Source organism: Chrysemys picta, chromosome 7, assembly GCF_011386835.1.
Source record: "Chrysemys picta bellii isolate R12L10 chromosome 7, ASM1138683v2, whole genome shotgun sequence".
Classification (NCBI taxonomy): domain Eukaryota; kingdom Metazoa; phylum Chordata; order Testudines; family Emydidae; genus Chrysemys; species Chrysemys picta.
In genome coordinates, this window is record NC_088797.1 from 115292982 (window position 1) to 115315932 (window position 22951).

General features: G+C 37.9%; 1 protein-coding gene across 8 annotated transcripts in view; it reads left to right on the plus strand.

The window, feature by feature from the left end:
* GFRA1 (GDNF family receptor alpha 1) overlaps positions 1 to 22951 on the plus strand; it is a 322326-nt gene that overhangs the window by 283067 nt on the left and 16308 nt on the right. For all 8 annotated transcript variants that reach the window (XM_065552402.1, XM_065552406.1, XM_065552401.1 and 5 more), the window contains 3 exons: positions 2355 to 2464; positions 8332 to 8466; positions 12180 to 12358. In XM_065552402.1, the coding sequence (XP_065408474.1) occupies positions 2355 to 2464; positions 8332 to 8466; positions 12180 to 12358 (424 nt within the window). The remainder of the gene's footprint in view (positions 1 to 2354; positions 2465 to 8331; positions 8467 to 12179; positions 12359 to 22951) is intronic.

The window sequence follows — 22951 nt, forward strand, 5'->3', positions numbered from 1 at the left end:
CTTATATGTAATAATCTAAGAAACTCCCAGTGGACTATCCTTCCCCTCCTAGATTCCATTTTCTCAGACATCTCAAACATGCTCTCTCAGCCGTGGTCTACACTGTATGTGTGTGGGGGGGAATCGATCTAAGTTACGCAACTTCAGCTACATGAATAACGTAGCTGAAGTCGATGTACTTAGATCGACTTACTGTGGTGTCTTCACTGCGGTGAGTCGACTGCTGCCACTCCTCCGTTGACTCTGCTTGTGCCTCTCGCGGCGCTGGAGTACAGGAGTTGACGGGCGAGCGCTCTGGGGTCGATCTATCACGTCTAGACTAGACACGATAAATTGATCCCCGCTGGATTGATCGCTGCCTGCCGATCCGGCGGGTAGTGAAGACATACCCTCAGTCTCTAATGTATTGATTTGGAAAACACCACAGTGTCTAACTGCTTGCCCAAATTTTCTTCATGATGCTATTGTTCTCTTCTTAACCTGCACATTTAAAAAATCTCTGTGGGGTCAGTTTGCCAACTTGCTGAGCCCTTGCACACACTGTATTCTCTGACATGAAGTACAGTAAAGAGTTAATGAAAATTCAGAGACCATGTATCGTTAAATAGGATGTACCTGAAAATCTGTCGACAGTTACATTACTCCACAGAGATCTTTAAAAAAAATATGAGGGCAGAGATTCCACAGAGCTTGGTGGGGGGAGGGAGAGGAATGAAGAGAGAAAGGGGGGAAAATAACAAGTTGGTGTCAGTGAGACATTTATACGGGGTTAGAACTATATAGCAACCGAGGAATAGATTGAAAAAAAGTTCAGATACAGTTTGAATAAGCAGGATGCTTTCTTTAACTAAGACTGGGAACCTTTTGAAGTTTGCACATCACTACTTTCTATCCAATTAGTAAGACCGGTGAAATAATAATAGCAAACAAAATTAGTCTCTGGAGGATTCTGCCAAATACAGAAAAGTAAAACCGGTCCAAACCAGTTGTTTCTTACTAGCTTCTGTGTTTCCTTTAACACTGTAAAACTACCTAATGTGATAGAAATTAATATTTAGCCCTTACTGTTCCTTGCATCTGCAAAGTGCTTTGCAAAGTTTAACTAATCCTCAAATGTTTCTGTGAATGACTATAAGCAAAGGACTATTACCCCCATTTCACAGATGAGAAAACTGAGGCAAAGAGGTTAAATAGTTTTCATTTATATAACATCCTGGGTGTGCATGTCCGTTCATAGGCAAATAAAAATATTCCTGCCCTGATTACCCTACAATTTCAAGTAAATCACCAAAACAACAACTATGAGGACAGGCCAAGGTAGGTAAGAGAATGCCAACATGGAGACTGGAAGATGTAACTTGCCTAGGGCCATGGTGGGATCTTGATCCTGCTCCATTAAAGTCTATGGGAGTTTTGCTTTGGACCTCAGTGGGAGCAGCATCAGGCCTTTGAAGTGCTGAGATTAAACTCAGGAGTTCCTGGCTCTCAGCCTTTTTCTTGAATCTCTAAAATAAGTTATAATAATAGTCTGCATACATATCGCACTTTTTCATTCATGGATCTCATCGCACTTTTCAAAGGTGGGTAGGTACTAATGTTCCCATTTTGGAGATGGAGTAATGGCAAAGTGAGGGTCTCATAGTAGTTCAGTACCAGGTCTAGGAACTGAACTCGGGTGTCCTTACTTTAAGCCCTCAGCTCAATCCAGTAGTCTTCTGCTAAGTGCACATTTTACAAGGTCAAAATGTTTTCTCCAGTACTGTAGCTCCAGGGGACTATGTATGCTATACTATCTGGTAAGGCCTGCTTCCCCTGGTTTAGCCAGCCTGTTCTGCGGGCTAATACAGAACTGGGGCAGGCCCAAGCTGGTAGTGCTTGGGATCACATTACATGACAACCCTTTGTGTGACTCCTTGGGCATAAATGTATAGTTCTGCATAATCAATAAACCACTTGTTCTAGCAGATATTCTGTTCTTTTAATACAGATTTTCTTCCAGATGTCATACTCCTGCTCTCTGATCAGAGTTCAGAATCACAAAATGTGAACTCTTTAATGATGGCTTCTCTTGTTTGCCTGTGTTTGGTGGGAAATGCAGAGCACTCATTTTGATATAAAGTGTATATTTCTGTGTGCAGTGTCCTTCGCTGACTGCATACCTTAACACTTCTCAGATACGCACTCCAAAAGCAGACAGGGATGTATTTAAAAAGAGAGTCTTGCCAGTTTAAATGTGTATTATGTATGTATTTAAGAAGATGAAATATTGACAAAAAAAAGAAGAGTGCAAAAGGTAAGGCTGCCTGGAGGCTTGATTTTTAAAGATATGCATTTTTTTTCTTACCATGTTGCAGATCTCGCCTTGCAGATTTTTTCACAAACTGCCAGCCTGAGTCACGGTCTATTAGTAGCTGTCTGAAGGAAAACTATGCTGACTGCCTCCTCGCTTACTCGGGGCTTATTGGTAAGAGCTTTGCGGGGAGTGGGTGCTCTCTGAGTGTTGCTTGCAAATGGAACAAAAGAGTGACATCTTGAAGGCCTGCTGAAAACAAAAAATAAAGTTAATGCTCTGGGTCATATTGCGCCATGAGATTGTGGGCAGAATTCTCCTAATTAAATCAATGGCCCTTTGTTTTCTGGAGTAAATTGAGCTGTACAATAGCAAGAAGAAGAAGGGCAGAGGGTGAGGGAAAGAAATGGGCTTGACTGTGAAGAAAATCGGTATGGAAGCAAGTAGAAGTAAAGCTTGAAAACAAAGGGATTGATATTGGACAGGCCCATTGAGTAAAAGGTGAATAGAGTAAAAAGAGTAGGTGATACTAAAATTTGCTAGTGTTTGCTGTTATCAGAAAAGCAGGTGGTATTGACATATTTAGGGAACGCTTACCATGAATTGAAAAATGAGACCGCAATAGACCAAATCAGTCTCATTTCACTTCCATCAGCTGTAGTTTTAATGATCTTCCTATGGCCCTTCAAACTGTTTTCTGAGATGCCTGTCCATGGAGGTGAACTTATCTCCTGAAATCCTCTCCTTCTCCAATAATTCGTTTTGCTCACTGCCACCTGCCTGACTCTCAACCAGGGGATGCTTATATGAAAGTCAAATTTCATATCCCACCCATGCTGTTTGATTCCTGATTGGGAGAACTCATCTCGGTGAAGGGAACTTTCCACAGAAATGTCATGGCTGGACAATAAAGAAAAAGGGGAGCATTAAGACTGTGAAACAAACAAATCACAAAAATGGTCACTAGGTAAGGGTGTTGGTTTTTTTTCAAGCTCACAGCCTGCACCTGCCATGATGCATTCATAGCCCCTTTTGTTAGGAGTGAAAGCCCCAGCCGAGCCCCTGAAGCATATCCTGCTGTTAAATAAATGTCTTCTGAAATATCATCCAGAACAAAACATGTACAGAATGGTCTGATCTTGCTGGAAAATGAAATTAAAAGCAAGTCCTCAAAATGAATAAGGTAAATTATACATGGTGACTACTAAGAAAAGACATAGTAGTTTTAAAGACCACAGTCCAAGATTTAACAGAAAAAATAATATACAGAAAGCAAGACACAGGAGCAGTGACTGATAAAAATTCATTTGACTCGTGAACAAAGAACTGAGTAGCGAAGAAATCAGATTCAGTCAATGAAATTAAGGGTGGTAGCTGCTGGCAAGGAGTAACTCTTGTACTAATGGATTACTGTGGATAAGAGCTGTTGGCAGATTGTTACTGGGCCTAGTGACTTTTGTAGAGGATTTTATTGGATCCTTTTTGCAATTTAACCTTAAGGATGACCCAGTTCATGTAGAGAGGTGCTTTTGTGTTCCTATAGGCAATAATATTGCACAAATAGTATAACACTGCATAAACACTTTCTGACACCAGGGACGTGGAATGGGTCCCTAAGGAAGTGAAATCAAAAGGAGATCTAACTTCTGAAGGGGGAAATAAACATTTTTCTTCTCTCCTAACAGCCCCCAGACACATGCATGAAGATAGGAGCTGACTAGTGTTACAGCAGTTTACACTTCTCAACTGTAGTTCAGATAAACAAAGGAATGTACTAAAACAACCCTTCCTTGTTGTGGAACAAGAAGATCCTGATTCTGAGCTCAGTCAGACCAGTGTAGATCTGGAGTAAATTCATTAGCTTCAATAGAGAAACTCCAAATTTACAGCAGTCTAGATGAGACCAGAATCAGGGCCAGAGTCACCCTACTGACTATTATAAAATATATGGGAAGCAGAAAAATTTTGGTTAACTCTTTGTAGCAAGCTATTTCAGGTTCATTCATCTAAATACCAGGCATCTCCAGCTGGCGTGGCTAAGAGAAACTACTGTTCATTAAAATAGAATGCTCTTCCATTTAGTTACTTCATAAGAGGTTGCATACAATTCTGAAGAGATGGCAGCAAGATTTTGTAACCGCTGCACTGTTTGTTTCGGGAACATGAAGGTTCTCTGAGGAATGGACAGTGGATCTGCCTCTGCTCTCACATACACTAATGTAAACTAGAGGCAACTCCACTGAAGTCAGTGGAATTAGAAGTAGAAGAAAACTGGTATAAATGAGAGTAGAGTCATGCCCATTGGCCGTAGGTGAGATGTTATACCAGTTAAATGGAAAATAGGTTGCCCCTACTGTTCAAACACAGCACAGAATTGGTTTATAGTAAAACTAAAACAAGTTTATTAACAAAACAGAATTGATTACGTGATACCAAGTAAAAGAGCTAAGTGTAGAGATTGTTACAAGCAAATAAAAGTGGAAACACGCATTTAAAAGTCAAAAACTTAATCTATCAAGATACAGTCTTTGTTCAAGATGGCCTCTCTCACCCACAGTCTACTTTCCAGCTTTTCACTTGCTGGGTTGGCCAGGACCCATCACAGAAATCAAATCACTTGGTCTTTGTCTCCTTAAGGTGAAGGACAAAGCGGAGGTGGGGAAGGGGCCTCTGTCTGTTTCTTATATCCCAAAAGGGATTTCTTTGTTGTACAAGTCAGGAAGCCCTCTTGGGAATTCAGTCTCCTGTGATTCCCTGGGGTGCAGGAGCCATGTTAATTCTCTGTCTCTCAAGTTCAGGAACAGGATAAATAACCCCGGCTCGTTTACCTGGATAGCTTTGTTTACTGCTAATATTTAAAAAGAGGTTAAACCCATATTCCATTGTCTAGGGCAGGCAGACCTATGTATCACCTTAACCTAGGCTAGGCTGTCTTGTCTTAAACATGTTTTAGTAACATCTTACAGAGGGAATTTATAACTTCATACATAAGGTTAACACGTGTATTTTACAATTATATTAATAACCAGCATGTTGTTAGCTTTCAGATGATCCCTCACAAGGCATATTTTGTGCAGATATTATTGCAGTAGTGTGTAGAGTGTGAATACAGGGGTGCCTAGAGTCACAAGCACATAATTCTGGATCTTGTTAAGAAATAAAAAGAAAAATAAATTAATGGAGATATCCCTTCTCCTAGAACTGGAAGGGACCTTGCAAGATCATTGAGTCCAGCCCCCTGCCTTCACTAGCAGGACCAAGTACTGATTTTGCCCCAGATCCCTAAGCGGGCCCCTCAAGGATTGAGCTCACAACCCTGGGTTTAGCAAGGCCAATGCTCAAACCACTGAACTATTCCTCCCCCCAGTTATAATTAGCTGATCTTTAAACCGGGGCCCAATGACTTCTGTCATTCTGCATTCTTGCTGAGCTTGTGTTTCTTCTCTTTCTTCTACTTTGCTGACAGTCCTGTTGTAAAGCATATGTACTTAGTAATTTTAACAGTCTCTGCTAGGCCTGGGTCAATTCCTGTAGTCAAATTCCACATGTTCAGGATCACACCTCGGTTGGAGGAACTTACCGGTAGTTAAACTTTTTTTCATTCTTAAAAGATATTCTGATTCGAGCTGGGAGATGTGTTGAGGTTCAGGTCAGTTTTGCCTCTGCCTAATGCATGCCTTTGATGCCTGCTCCAGAGAACATGATACAGCATTTGGAAATAGTGACCACAACAGAGCTATTATGACCTATTTTACTCCCAACTGCCATGATTACCCTGCTCGGTTAATGTCCTTCAGCAGAATTTTCAAGAGGCCATCTTAAAACAAACAAAAAATTCCACACACAGGGGATAAAGAAATCCACCCAGGAAACCAAATATATAATCTACTTGGGTTCACATCTGCCCCCAGGTTTGAATGACAGACTTATTTTCTACTAGCTGCTCTTTCAGCCGCTCAATTTTTTCCTGTGTATACAGTTTATGTGCTGTATGTACACCTTCCTCATCCTGTCTTTCCTATAGTCACTGACCCTGACCACAGTTTGGCACCTTTTACACTTTCACCCTCTGTTTAGACCCACTTTTATGGCCTTATTACCTCTTCTTCTTGAAAGTCTTACCTTAGCGGCCTTCCAGCTTCCTTCATACCCTATTGCTTTCTAATTCTTTATCAAGTATTTTTATCATCAGTTTTTCTGATACTCGTCTATTTTCTTTCCATTAAAAAACTCTGGTTTTTCATTTTCTCTCTACATTACTTTCTTCTTTCCAGATCATAAATATCACATAGTTGAAACAGTGGGCTGAAATCATCAAAGGAATAATGGGTAGATATTTTTCATTGCTTTATTTTAATTTAATAACATTCCTATTCTTATTTATCTACTGTTATATTTTCATAAATAGTACAAGTGATATTTGCTGATTTTGCTATATTCCCCACCTGCATTTCATAAACAATTTGAACTGTTCTTCTTACACATATGCTGCTCTTCTGTAGACATTGGGTAATTATCACTACAACTTCTAGTTAAAAATTGAGAGTGGATAAACTGATTGCACTCTACTTCAAAAAGATCTCAAAACACAATATATATATATATATATATAATTTTGGTGATTCTTGTCATTTGCAGCTAACTTCAGTTCTGCATAACTTTCGGCATTTCTTTAAGACAGCTCATAATGTTTGTTTTTCTTTGTCTTCCATTTCATTCGTGAAACAATTTAAACATTCCTGTCAACGCCTGAAAGGTGCTCCCATAGTGCAGCATTTTCTATTGCTACACGTTGATGTGGTATTTGGCAGCCCCTTTTTTTGTGAGGATTATAAATTCTAGGCTGTATGGACCCAGTTGGCCCCTCCAGTCTGCACTGTGGGTCTCTAATATGAATCTTCATCCATTCCACATGCCCAGCTACCACTGACAATATATTTGCTCTAGTGTGGAGCAGAGAGAAGTTTGCCCTGAATCTCCAGGCTACTGGGTGAGAGATGTAGGTCCCTAAATACGTACTTTGCCAACGGCTGCCCTCATTAGTGCAATTCTGGACTAATTCCATTGACTTCTTGGGTTGGAATCAATGGAGTTATTTCAGATTTATACCAAGTTAACTAAAAGCAGAAGGGGAATATAAACTTTGAAAAATACTTGAAGAATGAGCCATTTAAAAATAATTAAGGGGATGATTGGTCAACCCTTACTCAAGTTTGTGAACGCTTCCTTAGACTAGGAATGACTTCGATGAGACTACTCATTTGACTAAGTGTTCACTAAAATGAATAAGGGCTACATAATCTAGATCAATTGAGGGCATTCTCAGTGTTTCCTTTAGGACAGGTAATGCATGTGTAGTACTTTGCAATTGTCTTTTTATTGAATTTCCTCTTGTTGATTTCAGACCAATTTTCCAATTTGTCAAGGTCATTTTGAATTCTGATCCTGTGTCCAAAGTACTAGCTACCCTGGCCAGTTTGGTATCATCCTCAGATTTTATAAACATAATCTCCACTACGTTATCCAAGTCATTAAAGGCATTGACACTAAAAGCAAAGTTATTTGTAAATTGAAAGCTACAGGAAATAAATTCTAGCTAGTTATGAAGATTAATTTTATTGTTTCTGTGTTCCTCTCCTGCCAAACTGTGGGCAGAACCTTTCAGAACAGTGAAGTCCTGGTGTTAGCACCCCGTTGAGATGTATGGGGCAGTTCAGAACTTTCATAGCTATTGTTTCAGGCTATCTGCAAACTCATGTGAACATCTCAGCATCATTTACACTACAGTCAAGTTTTCACATATTTCTTCACAACCATAACAGCTAGAACCCTTTTTTTTTTTTAAATGAAAGCTGAGATTCTGCACTCAACACATGACTCTGAGAACTGGGGTCTTAGGCACCAGGCCTATAGTGTTTATGCCTTAATCCATCCCTGTTTCTGTTTTCCACTAGATGTTTGTCACTTCTTTGGGTAGTATGTATAAGGGTAGGACATTACAAAGATTACTGATGGTACAGTGTGTTGCTCTTTGTTAAAAGGCACAGTTATGACACCAAACTACATAGACTCCAACAGTCTCAGCGTTGCCCCATGGTGTGACTGCAGCAACAGCGGTAACGACATAGAAGAATGCTTGAAATTTCTGAATTTCTTCCAGGACAATACATGCCTTAGTGAGTACAATATTATAAAATGTCTTCAAACATATATTTGTTCATGTTGCAATGTGCTGTATTGGGTTGTTTCACCTAGTTTTTAAGTACAATGTGATACTTCAAGGCCATTTCTATGCATTTTGGTAGATTGGATATGTAGTAGGTATAGAAACTAGAACTAAAAGTAGCAGAGCAAATCTACCTGATGTGCCATTCACGGCCAAGCTTGTAAACGTGAGAAACTGTGGGAGATAATTCCAAATAACAGTGGTACATAATGTGGAAAAATTCTTTTACCCACAGATTATATTTTGGGTGGCCATCAGGGAAGGTCTCTACCAGAAAATTGCAAGATCTAAGTGGGTTGTGTATAATGTGAGAAATAGGCTATGAAGGGTTTCATATAGATATATATGAATTGGGATTTTATTATCAATAGTTTCTCAGATTCTTGAAATTTGGTCACAAACTTCACTCAAATTATCTTGTTCACAACCAGATCCTGATACAGCAATTTCATTGAGTTTGTTACATTATGGTTTTAATAGCCCAACTTACTTTCAGTTGAGGGTCTCTGAGAAGTCAGTTTTGGTAGGTTTCCTTTCACCAGCAGCCTTATAACTCAATGACAGGGAGCATACACCAGAATTTGAATTTCAGAGAAAGTGTTTATTGCTGATGTAGGGCAATACAACATTTAAGGTAGTCAGAAGAGTGATACATCACTCAAACTTGGTCACCGCTTAAAAAAAAACAACCCAGAAAGTTATATTAGCAGTGGGTCTGAGGTAGCGCATTCTCTAGTTGGGGATAGGGGAGTTATAGTGAAATTCCATCACTGGGCTATCAAAGACCCTGCACTTCTCTAAGATGTTGTTTCTAAGAATCTTGCAGTGGTTTATAGGGTATGTGTAGCTACATGCCGCAGTGAAAGGCTCCAAAAGCTCCCTACTGCCAGAACCTTTCCCCGCCTGTCTTACCCCTGCCAGAGCCTTTCACCACTGCTTGCTTCTTTCAGTGCAGTGGGGAAAGGCTCTGGAGATGGGAAGGCAGCAGAACACTACACTGCTAAAAATAGCAGTGTGGACAGGTGAGGCTCTGTTTGAACATGTGAAGAGCTGTGTACGATATATAACCTTGTGTTCAGATGTGTAGGGCACAGTACTCTACTCACTTAAGCAGTGCCTCATTGTATACGCTGTTATTTATACCTGTTCTAGCTGGGCAGGCAGTGTTAGTACTCTCCACACCATCGAAGATGTTGACTGCCCTAAGACCATTTTTATCTTTTGCCTCTACGCAGCAGTCTCTCAACATGCAATACTTCCATTAAGCATCAGGAGTTCTGTGTGCAGAACGATGACAGGATTGAGCCCTATTTGTTAAAAGCCTTGGAAGGATTGCTACACAGGAAAGGTTAATGTAGATCATTGGTTAAGCAATCAGTTCTGAGTGGGATTCTAAATGAGACAGAGGACCTGTATAGCATCCATTCTTTCTCCAAACTGCCTCTCATACATATAACATTTCATATTTTGCTAATTTGTAAATGTGTTCATTAGTCATTACTATCATGTTAAAAGTTCCTTTTAGACTTTAAGTGTACACCAATCCCTTTGTCTCTGCTGGAATAAAAAGTTTAATGACTATAAAGCAGTGACATTAAAGGTCTCTGTGAGAAAAAATTATACTTGCCCTCGCAGGGAAACCTCTTTTTCATGAAAAAATTAAAATCAAAGGTGTTCCTGGTTTAGTAGCATTTCACAGAGGGAGAAAAAGTGTTCTCGTGTCTTTTCATAAATGGCCTTTCAACATGGGGGAAAAAAACATTTGTTTCAGAACAAAGACTAAAAAAATCAGTTTTAATTTTTAAGTATAGGGTTATTTACATGTATTCTGCGGTTGGAAAATGAAGAATTATAGGTCCCGATCCTTCAAACACACATGCATAACTGTATGAATGTGAGTTGTCCTGCTGAAGTAAAAAGAAATACTCACACGTGTTAAATAAAGTGCATGTGTGTTTGCAGAATCTGGGCCTTACGTGAAAATGGCCAGTCTTTAAAAAGCCAGGAGCCCAAATTTCTAAGGCCTAAATGATAGTACGTTTTGAAATCCCAACCAGTGTTCCTTTAATTCTGTTATAACTCCCTGTGGCACCTTTTAAAAAAGGTTGTCCTATTTCAAATCCTAAAGTCCTTTATTAAACTTTATTTTTATTAATATTTTAAATATTCTTATAATACACACGGTGTTGCTTATTCTGCACACTATGGCCTCGATCCTGCATACACTTGTGCACTGGATAATCCCACTGAATTCAGTGGGACTTAAGTTATCCAGGGGTGTAAGTGTTTTGGAGGATTTGGGCTTACATACTAGATGGTGGAGTAGAGGGGAAGCACTGGCAAGCCAGGGGCAAAAGTGAGTTAATACAGATGATTGAAACGGTCGGCCATCTACTAGAGCAGTTCAGCGTTTGCTGTGACATCTTATTATGTTCGTCTGCTGTGTTATAGTTGTAAAATTCATGCACATTGTTCCAAAAATATAGATGCACAGAAGGAGGAAAAAAGAAAAGAGAGAGTTATAAGGGTAATTTTATTTTAAAAACTCAAGGATGCCTCCATATTCTCCTGTAGCTTCTCCTACAGCACACTATTTAATGTACATAATTATTTAGTCTCCTATGGCATTTACTCTGTGAAAAATACTGCAGCTTACCTTGTTTAAGAGAGAATGCTGGACAGGAAAATCCTTTCATACCGTTCTCACTTTGCCCCCCCCCCCCCATCAGTCCAACCAATTGTAATGCCTTTTTTATGAATCAATTTCTGTTTGTTGGAACGCTAAGATCAAATTCTAGAATAAACTGCATCTTTCTAAGATGAGGGGTAAATGTAAATTATTTTATAGTGAGATGGGTGCCAGTGAAGAGTATTGTTAATAACTTCCCCATTCAAGTCCCATGTGAAATTGTTTGCTTTTTTATACAGTGAGTGTGGAATAAAAAATCCCTAAATCCATGCTGAATCCCCAAAGACCTGATTAAAAACTGTTTTTCTATTCATTTGTATAAAAAACCCACAACCAATTTACCCTTGCCATAAACACACTCTTTAATCCCATGAAATTGATAAGCTTTTTAACCTTTATATTCTAAACTTTTAGTTTAAGCACACTTCTCTCACTTTGTTTTGTAGATTTTGTCTGGAAACTGGAAGGGAAAGATCATCTTAGTTAAACAGTCCCTTGTTTCTGGGCACATTGGTTTTAAAAGCAAGCTGTGGAAATAAGTCAATATATTGCCTGCTATTTGTTTGGCTTGTTACATAATATAATTTATCAGAATTAGGACACAATATTCATATTGTACCTTAAGTCTCACCAGTTAAGTTTTTTGAAGCTTTTGAATGGCATGCTAATTTGCTCACAGAAGATTTAGGGTTTTGAGCTTCCATAAAGAATGTCTGAAAATATTTCAGGGAGAATTTAGCAATAGATAAACCTGTGGCCCCAAAATTCACATTTCTTGCATGTATTCAAAATACATTGAAACTAGCTTTTCAATATAAAAAACGTGAGTTTGGACGAATAAGGACAAGATTTTGCCTGGGAGAGCATTTTTGGAGTTATTTCTGTTCTATGGCATCAGGGTATTTTTAATGCCAATTCTGCTGTTTGTGGCATTGGTTTATATGCAGAATTTTCTCTATATTTGTTTTCTACAGAAAATGCAATTCAGGCCTTCGGCAATGGTACAGATGTGACTGTGTGGCAGCCAATCCTACCAGTACAAACCACCACAGCAACAACTACGACAGCTTCCAGATTTAAAAACATGGGCTCAGAGAGCACCAACAATGAAATACCCACCCACAATGATTTACCAGCATGTGCAAATCTGCAGGTAAGATTGCTTCATAAGTGCTACACTGAGACAGCAATATAAATGTGCGAAATGGAAAAAAGGAAATTGTTATTGATATAGAATCTGTCACCCCTGCCTGCTGCATACGTATACAGATATCCAGATAGACTTGAATTAATCTGTATTCTGCTCTGTTGATTCTAATGTTGAGGTTGTTTACCCCATATTTTGTAATATGTTAGACACTCTTATTTTAAATAAGAAACATAAATAAGAATAGGTTGTACTGGTACAGTAACCCAGGAACAGGACATAGTTATTTAGTGGAACCACAGCTTTGAATATGGAATTGGCATTCCTGCTACCCAGCCAATATAGACCAAATAGAGATGATGCACTCAATCATTCAAATTCAAAGGTTACACTGAGTGTGAACTAATGTACCTTGCATCATCTTCTTGGCCCTTCATCATGTTAGTTACACCGACTTAGACTCATTTAGACTAAGTGAATGTGAACATAAGCGTGTACGTTGGTATAACTGACATGGGAAAGGGGAAAACGATATAAATCACACATACTCCCCTCTGAATTGGGCCCAGTGTCCTGCTTCAGTTAGTCAATTCATGGTGTGGCATTGATTCTGAATTTTAAAGAGGCTAATCACTTGCCCAAGGCCATAAATGCAGCTATCAGAAAATTACAGAATTTGGGCAGGAAAGAACCACAAAATTTTGGCGGGGGAGAACATGAGGTGAAAGAAAATTTAAACTGAAAACATCTCTAGGCCAGAGGATTTTAGAAATCCTGTATTATAAAGATTTCTGGTTGTTTAAAGATACTGACTTTGCTCAAGGACAGATCTGCTTGGCCCACTTTTAGTTTTGTCTTCACAGTGGGACAATAGCCATGTGACACAAACGAACTGCTTTCAGCTTTGTTATGAAAGTTCCTATCTGACATGAATTTGGTTTTACACTGGACAGCCAAACTATGAATCATAGGGCTAGAAGGGACCTCAAGGATCAAGTCTACCCCCCCCTTCCCCGCTGCCAAAATGCAGGATTTGTGTCTAAACCATCCAAGAACTAACAGTCATTGTTTCCCTATGAGATAACTTTTATATTTTTCTTACTTATAAATTGTTTGTTTGTTGTATTTTTACTGTCAGAAAATATCAGTGTCCACATTTATTTCCAGGGACAATTTATATATCTCAAGATTTTCCCAGCCTTTATTCTGCTTCCTCACTTTTCCTATACCATTTCCCCAACACCAACTCCTTTTAGTTTCTCCCTTTACTTGGCATGTCAAGTGGGCAAACTTCATATAAACCTAATACATTTCACAGGTGTCATTTACTTGGAAGATATCTTGGGGTTAATGATGGTGAGAATTACTTTTCTCTTCTTTTTTTTAACTGTGATTTTGCATATCTGTATTTTCATTATTAGTCAAGCTCTGTAAGTTATTGCTAATTAACAAGGGACATATTTACATAGGCATTAGCCACTTGATTTGAAAAAAAATATTCATGTTAAAAAAGAAATACAACTATTAAAAAATTCTTGTGTTTAAAAACAAAAAATTCATGGCAAAAACATTAATTCACTTCATATTATATTTAATAAGTTGCATCGATGAGTATTTCTTCTTTTGAGCAGGGATCATGTCTATATTCCCTGTTTGTACTGCCCCTAGCAGATCAGGGCCTCTCAGTGCTACCAAAGTACACAAAATAAATATTGGATTGGAAATGGCAGACTATCACAAATCCCATTGATTTCAGTTGGAGTTCTGAATGCTCAACACCTTTGAAAATCAAGCCATTTTTCCAGGTAACTGAATTAGCCTCCACTGTCTTCCCTCCCTCCCTGCCCCAGTCCTCTAGCATTTTAAAAGTCACATTATCATCTCAGTCAGTCAGCACTGTTTGGGGCAATATCTTTACAAGTACCACTGATATGGGTAGGTCAGGAGTGACATAGGCGTAAATGTCTCTGTAGAGAACAGTCAACCTTACAGAACTGATCTGCTAGTGTTTAGAATTTAGCTATATCCATTTTCAGAAGTACCTGAAGTTATCTGAGCCAAATAGCTTTATCTTTTATGAGATGTAACATTCCAGTATCAGCACCTTCCTTGCCTCATAACTGAAACCAAACGTTTAATAATGGAAAGTTTAAACCAATCGAATGAGGTTACCCTGTTGTTTTTTATTGAACATACATTTGTCAGACAATGTGGTGCTACTTTGAATATGAAACTTAAAGTTAAACTCTAAAATATTATAAAGGAACCAAGCTAGTGGAGACATTTCGACAAGCTGTATTGTTCGTATGATCACCTCCCATGAGAAGTGTTCCTTTGTAATATTTTCAGAACCTGCACTAGCACTACTGAGAGCACTCTAAGGGGCTTTGTTATAGTCTTAGTGTTGGAGATCGAAGACTCTTAAAAAAAGAGAATACAGCATAAAAATTATGAAAAGAAGAATTAAAGGTAAAAGCATCAATACAACAAGACAATTACATTTTAAGAGAAAATGAAAATGATCATTCAGAGGATGTTAAGTCTTCAGATCATGGTAGGTACAGGGTTGTTTTTTTTCATACAACACAAAGGGGGGTGGGGTGAGGAATGAATTGATTAGTATAAAATGTCATAGAAATGACTAAGTACTAACCTCCTGAGGTTGTAAAATATAGGGCATTAGGTAGCCTGCCAAACTGCCATGTCAGAAATAATTGGCAATCATATTAGTAACAAGAATGACACTGGCTGAGCTATTGTCGGTGCATTTTTTCTGACTTCTTCAATGTCATATGGAAAAGACATTAATAGTTTCATCAATTGGTATGATCTCTGGTTTACACACATTTTCGAGGTGCCAGAAATGCTGGGGATGTTTAAACAAAATATATCCTTGCTGTTTATCTAAAGTCAATATTTACTTCAAATATTTGTTGGAGGTTTAAAATCATTTTTTGCTATAGTGATATCATTTTTAAATTGTTCTTCATGTAAAATTACCACTTATAGAGACTCTCCAGGTTCTTGAATTATAATATTCTTGTAATTTCTTTTTCAAATTGGAATACTGAAATGTTGACTTCTGATGGAGGCTTTTGCTTTAGGTTTTCTGCTAGTTTGCAAGTGAATTACTTTATTAGCATAATATACTCTATTATGTCCCAAAATTATCTCAGTACTTCATGTTTATCAGGTGGATGCCTGACTTTAACAATACTTATAAGCACTTCAATATAACCTGTTTCTAGGGAAGTTCCCCAATGCCTGCAAAAAATAAAAAATAAAGTGGCCAGTGGCTAGATCTATATAAAATGCTCAGCACTTTATAATTGCTGCTCAGCGCTCAAGGGATCAGGCCATAAAATATTGTGTACAAAACGCACATGAAAAGGAGAGAAAAGAAAAATGTGAGTATTAGTAGCTTGAGCCTTGTGTGGACGAACTGGTTTCAAATAATACTTTAAAAAGCTTTCTTGTGGCTTTTCTCCATGTTTAGTTCTCTTTCACTGCCATCTTCGGCACCTAGTCTAGTTCTTCTGCATAACCTGTTTCCAGCACTGGGTGTGATCAGTTAGCAAATGTGAAAAATCGGGCCAGGCGCAGAAGAATAATAGGCACCTACATAAGACAAAGCCCAGAATATTGGAACTGTCCCTATAAAATCAGGACATCTGGTCACCCTAGCAGCATTCCATCCAAAAATGGACCTCTCACTCCAGCCCAGCATATCTCCATTGGCTGTGCATCTGCTCAAGATTTAGTATTAAATCCCGCTCCCCAGTGTCTTTGGATGTATAGAGGGCCAAGGTGAGGCCAATAATGAAGTTTGGCAGGACAACCACATAGAAATAAATGGTCATAGTAATATGATATTTAAATGATATATGAATTATTGTATACATTTGATCTATGATATCAGTAAATACAGAACAAGAAGAATTAATGACTCTTGTGGCGAGAGGTGGAATGTTTTAGTAAATATGTTGTAACTGAAGATTGTGTTAATTTAATTGAAATTGCTGTGTTTTCACCAAAATTTTGCACAACAAACGCCAGCTACTTACCAGTCAGTTGCACAGTTTCCCTTAGGGCATTCATTATAAAGGCCTTGATCCTTCAAGCCCTTGTACAGCATGCTGAAGGGAGTGTAAGATTTTGGTGCTCCTGTACAAATGTGGACAGTGGATGCAAATATAATTCAATACAAAGCATGGACCTTCAGACTGAGGGCAAATAACTCTGGGGCTCCTTGTGCACTTGTTCTTGTACTCTCAAAAGCACATATTAAAAAAGGCAGAAGGAAATGGGAATATTTCAGTAATGTCAACTTCAACCGTTCAAAGATTGTCAGAAACAAACCATCCTGATATTTGCTTAAAATAATGAAATAAAAAAAATAATTTGAGGTGCTTTTTTATTTGCCTTCTAGTTTTTGAGTCTTTAAAATACACTTGAGTCACATTTTCAAGCTTTTCTCCTCAGCAAATGAGGGTTGCAAGCAACTTTTTTTTTAAATGAAAGCTGAGATTTTCATGTATTCCCGTGACTCCAGGAGCTGAGGCTTTAAGAAAGTCACCAAGTATTGCAAGACTTGTGATAAAAAGTTTGTGGAGACTGAGGCCAATGCACAATTTACATGATGCAAATGAAGCACTTAACTATACTCCTTACTCAGAGGCCGGAGTGTTGCAGGTGCTCAGCCCCAATCAGTTTCTGTCCAGTGCTTGCGGGCAGAATCCTGTCTATAATTATTTAATGTTTGCAAGTACATAAATGTTAAATAATATTTCTGTAAAGTAGGTATTGGTAGAGGGTTAAAAGCTATAGTGTAGTGCTCTGAATATCAAGCCGCAACAGGTGTGCAGCTTCATGGATTGGTAATTGGGTGGTGGGTGAACATAAATAGGAAGCACAGTAAGAATGTAGGTGTTCTGTTGATGTGGGAACAGTACAAATGCTGAGGCTGTGCTCTGAATAAAGACACACTGAACTTTATTCCTCTGTGCTGAAGTACTTGCTACTTTGTCTGACTGCTGCCCTCACCTTCCAGCCCTTCTACATGGTCTCCTATTTTTTCTGCTTCTTTGCCATTCTGCAAAGAACAAGCAAGGGGAGAGGATGTCTGTTCAAATGCCCTTCCAGCTCCATCCCTCATGAAAACACTTTTTTGGCTCTCTTCTTCCAGACATTATAACCATTCAGAAAGTTCTAGACTGTGGCAAAAGATTAACAGGATGGTAATGGTCCCATTGCTCTGCCAGAATAAATTGTAAGAAAAACATTTAGAATATCGATTAAATGTTTCATACTAGAAGATTTAAATTTACCTCCTGTATTTCCAGGACTAGCCGACATAATGGGGTCAGCCTGCTGGCACAAATGATTTATAGAACACGTATTGGCAGCTTTTCTTCTCAAAAGGAGCATCTTTTAATTTGGCTCAGCAGCAATTATATTTTACCTAAAGAAGCCCTGTGTGCTTTGCATTTTAATATTAGTATCTGACAGCCAAAGATAATCTAAAATTTCATCGTCAGTCTTCTAATTTGGACAGTATTGATCTGAATTCTGTGTTTTCCCAATAAAGTGGCTGATTTCCTACTTCCAACAGCATTGACCTCAGTGAAGTTTCTTCTGATTTACCTCAGTGTAAACAGAAGAATCAGAACTCAGAAGTTTTCCCCAATAGTTAAAATAGGTCCTATTTAGTTTTACAGTTGCTTACTATAGTGGTCTGACATCTTCCTCTGAAGCACCTGGTGCTTGCCACTAGCTAAGACAGGAAATTAGACTAGATGGACCTTGTCATACTGCATCAGACACAATTTTCATGTTCCTAGGTGTGAAACCAGGTACACTGATACTTGAGACTAAATAATGCATCATGATTTCCAAAAAAGAAGGTAGTTTAGCATAGACTTGCTCTTAACTGTAGCAGCCGCAATTGGTTTCAGAAGTAAACAAAATAGACCATCTTAGCATAACTGTGTTGAAGTCAGCATAATCAATCCATGCATGAATTTGGCCTCATGAGGCTGGTGGATAAATATTGATTTCTCAGTATGCAATTTACTTTGCCCCGGTCTATTGATTTCAGTGGACCAATTTACACCAGCTGAGGATCTAGCTTGATATCACTCTGCATAGGAATTGATGTAATAGACGTATGTTTGTGTGTCCATGTCAGGATGATATTTAAAGGGGTGCTGGTTTTGCCAATAATGGTGCTGTATATTCTTATCTGGAAGTTATATATCATGAGATAATGGCAGTTGATGGGGCTCACGTGACAAACGCAATTTGTTCCCAGTTTCTCCTCTCCAGACTAATCTGCTGTGTTTTAAGAGAGGGCCCATGAACATATACCATTACCATTTTTACAGCAGTATTTAGATATATATCTAGAGCCTTTGCTGGTTTAAACTGGCACAGCTCCATTGACTTCAATGGAACTACACTGGTTTACCTCAGCTGAGGATCAGTGCCCTAGACACACAGAGCTATTTTGAAAATCTGCCCCCTATATTTAATTATTAGTTATAACATGCATGAAACATTTTAAATTATATACTGAAAGTCAGGTTCAAGGAACTTCTGTTATAGAAAGAAATTGAGATGGTCGATTTTGCATGCTTCAATCACAATTTAAATTATGTTTTTGTGAATAGTATGCTTTTCATTGCACCCAAATATGGTACATATATATTATTGGAGTGCATAATAGTTCAGAGTTATTTCATCAGCAATAAAAGATTTTACAATTCATTTTTTTTAAAAGTTGTAATAGTCTCAGCATCTTTAGTATATTATAATAATACAGCCTTTTATAGCTGACTGTAAAACTTCAGATTACAGTTTTAGGAATCAGGCAATTTTGTTTTATAGTTTAATAATTGTTCAAATGTGAGGTTCCTAAAAACCAATTTAATGACTTATAAAAATACCATTTTACCAAAATCTACTGCACACCTTTAAAGAATACTGAAATTTCAACTGCTAGATATGGACAGATTATAGTTTCTATTCTCAGAAAGCAAATTACTCCTACTAAAAACAGATGTAACATTTGCAGCGTTCCCTTAAGCCACAGTTGTTTCACTGTTTTACAACAAAGTCTCCTCTTATAGGAATAATTGCAGAAATACAAAGCACAAGACTAACTGTGGATCAGAAAATCAGAACATTTCCGATTGTGCCAAATGTGCCTATGCATAATTAGTGCTATTGCTTTATAAGGTGGTTCATCATATTAAGGGTACTCTTAATAATAGGTGACTTCATTTCTGTCTCCACATTCAAATCCATCATATTCTTCCCCTTTAAAATAGATCACTTACTATAACATGCAAAAAATGGCCTTAAAGATGGTGCACAGTATTATAATTTAATTTTAGGGCATAACTACAAGTAATAAAAATTCTAGTGTATCACCCTGTAATAGAAGACATATTATCATTATACTACGAACTGCAATTCTAATATCTTAGTATAAAGAACATTATTTGCTAAATATTTTAACATTAGTTACAAGGTGTTGGACATGATTCCAGACTCACTTACACCAATGTAAATCAGAACTAATTCCAGTGAACTCAGTGGAGTTACTACATCAATGTAAAACTAGTTCAGGCAAAAGGAGTACAACTATCTAGGTTTCTAGTGGGATGGGGACCCTGAATAAAATCCTGGTCCCATTGAAGTCATTATTATTTGTATTACAGTAGTGCCCAGGGGCCCAAGTCATGGGGAAGGGCCCCATTGTGCTGGGCAGTGTAACCAACAGAACAAAAAGATAGTCCTTGCACCAAAAGAGCTAAGTAAACTCCAGTTGACTTCAATGGGGCTAGGCTTTCACCCTAAGTATTATTGTTCAATAAACCACTTTGTGTGCCACATACATAATAAATAATATTTTACCACAATGAACTAAGTTAATTTAATATACTCCCACAGCAAGCATATCAAATAGAGAGAGAAACACACACACACATATCCACAAAGTAAGGAAAGTGGATTCCTCAGGAGATTGGTACAGTAATTGGATATAGAGTCATTCGCCTCTAAGACTTAAGTATGAAAATGACCAGCTTGGTAGTTACTAGAGCTGGTTGAAATTTTACAAAGTATTTTTCCACCAAAAAAACCCTGCCTTTTTTTAAGAAATGATTTTTATGTGAAAAACTGACTTTTTTTCTAATTTTTCATTACATTTTTATTGAATAGTAAAGTGATTTTTTAAAATTATTTTTAAATCAAGGGTTATCAGAATGGTTATTAAAGTTTTTTGTTTGCTGACTGTTTATTACGAATAGTTTCATTAAGCATTTTGATAATTATTTTGACTTATTAATTACAAAAAAATTGCAAGTAAACCAAATTAAGTGTTTATTTGGAACCCTGCATTATTATAATTAATATTTATTGTTTATATTGTCGTAGCTTCTCCAAGCCACAGCCCCATTGTGGTAGGCTGTGTACAAATATAGCGCAGGGAGACCCTTTCCCAAAGAACTTACAGTCTGAGACCTCAAGCCTGCAAAGACCTAAGCCCGTGCTTAATTTTGTGCACTGTGAGCTGTCCATTGATGTCTAACTTTAGACACCAAATTTGGCTATTTCTGTTGTTGGCTGAATCAATGTTAAGAATATTATGGAGTTGAAAAGTCCTCCATTCAGGTATATGATGTTTTGTATTTCATAATTTTTTTCTAGAAAAATGGGACAAATGACCTAATCTTACCCTCTCAACTGAAAATTGGTTTAGGATACAGCAAATATCAAACATGCATCTTCATCACCTGTTCTCCACATACTCTAAAACAAATCCTAATGAGCTTCTAATGGCTTTGATTACCTAAACTGACAGATTCTGCAAAGTGATGGAAGTTTCAACAGTGCTTAGCATCTCTATCATATTTCATCCTGGTCCCATGACCACATTTCCCCCTCCAGCACGAAGTTTGTAATCTATCTTCTGGAGCACTAAATGTCTTCATCATACTGGCAGCCACAATGTGCCAAGTACTAGAATGCCAGCCCTGAACAGTAATGTCCCTTTTTAAAGTGCTCTCTTATGCTATTGAAAAGATCCTCCCTTTTGAATCAAATGGAAGCAGAACAAATCTCGACAGTAGTCATGGGAAAAATTACACTCTCAAGAAACAATAACCTGGATGAATTCTGTCTCTGTCTACGTGATATCATTGCTTACCCATTAATCTCTCCTTCCAATGACATGTACATCACCTCTCGATTCCAGATATTCCGTAACTCCCTTTAATCACTAGTCCCTTTTCTACTCATCCTCTATCTTTCTATCTCTTCCTCTGTTCCTCTCTTCTCCTTTCTTGCAGCTCTCTTACTTTACCTTTGCGTATCCACTTAAGAAATCCGCCAGATCACACTGTTAAGAAATTCACTCCAGTGTTGAGGCTGAGTACAACGCTCTCTGCACGCATGCCCCAAAATAGGAGCTGTGTGTAAGGGCAGGTCGCTTGCTGAGTGGAAGCAGTGCTGTGCCTGTGTAACACAGGAAGGGTCTCCACACCAGCGCTGGCTAGGCTGGCCTGGAGAACTAATCCCCGTAGGTCCAAACCTGCGCTGTTACACTGGTGTAGATTTGGACTAACTCCATTAGTACAGTGATGTACATTCTCTTCAGGTGTACTTTATAACAGAATGTTATTGTTTATATACATGGCATCTTTTATCAGTCATTGCACCTATACTTACCTTATTATAAAATAAACTTTAGAAAACAAAAGCCCTTGGTATTATACAAAGGATAAGATGAAAATTCTTTCATTAAACACAATAACAACATGGGAATAGTTTCCTTCCCACAACCAGCAGTAAATGAAAGAAATAGAGTGGAATCCATAAATGACTAAAATAGAATAAAAACTTAAAAACAGTCATTCTAAACTATACATTGAAATTATTGTATCACGAGCTGTAAAGGTAGCATAGGTAGAAGAGCGAAATACATACTTCTTTCATACATGCCTATATCTTCATAGTAGTTGAGCCAGGTTTATAGGAGAGAAAATGAAACAGCTTTTTAACCAAATTGGCTAAGATACACACTTAATAAAAAGCATTAATGCTAACAAAGATGTGAACATAAATATGTTTTTATTCTGCATTTAACCTGTCTGCTCATTTTACCTATAGTCTTCAGTGCACATTTACAATCAAATACTGGAAATAAATCAAATCTCTGTTATTCCCTACTGACCTTTTCTCCCATGACTTCTAATCAGCTGCCTCACTTGAATAATAGATCTCTGCACTACCCTTAAACCATTCTACTCAACCACTTTTTTCAATCTATTATTCAGTTCTGTCACCCATTTTAGTCCCTCACCTTCAAAATCAATGGGAGTTTGAAGTGTTGTTTATTTTATTCTTTACTTTGGAGAATAAGATCCTAAATATTTCATACAGGATCCTGCTACTAATCAGTGGATTGGCCTCAACCATTCTTCCTCATGTTAAACCCTCCTGTGTGCTTAGCTTGCTCTGTGAGCCACAAATAAACAGACTGTTGTGCTGAATGCAGGATTTTTTTTTTTCATAGGTTCACACAGCATGTATATC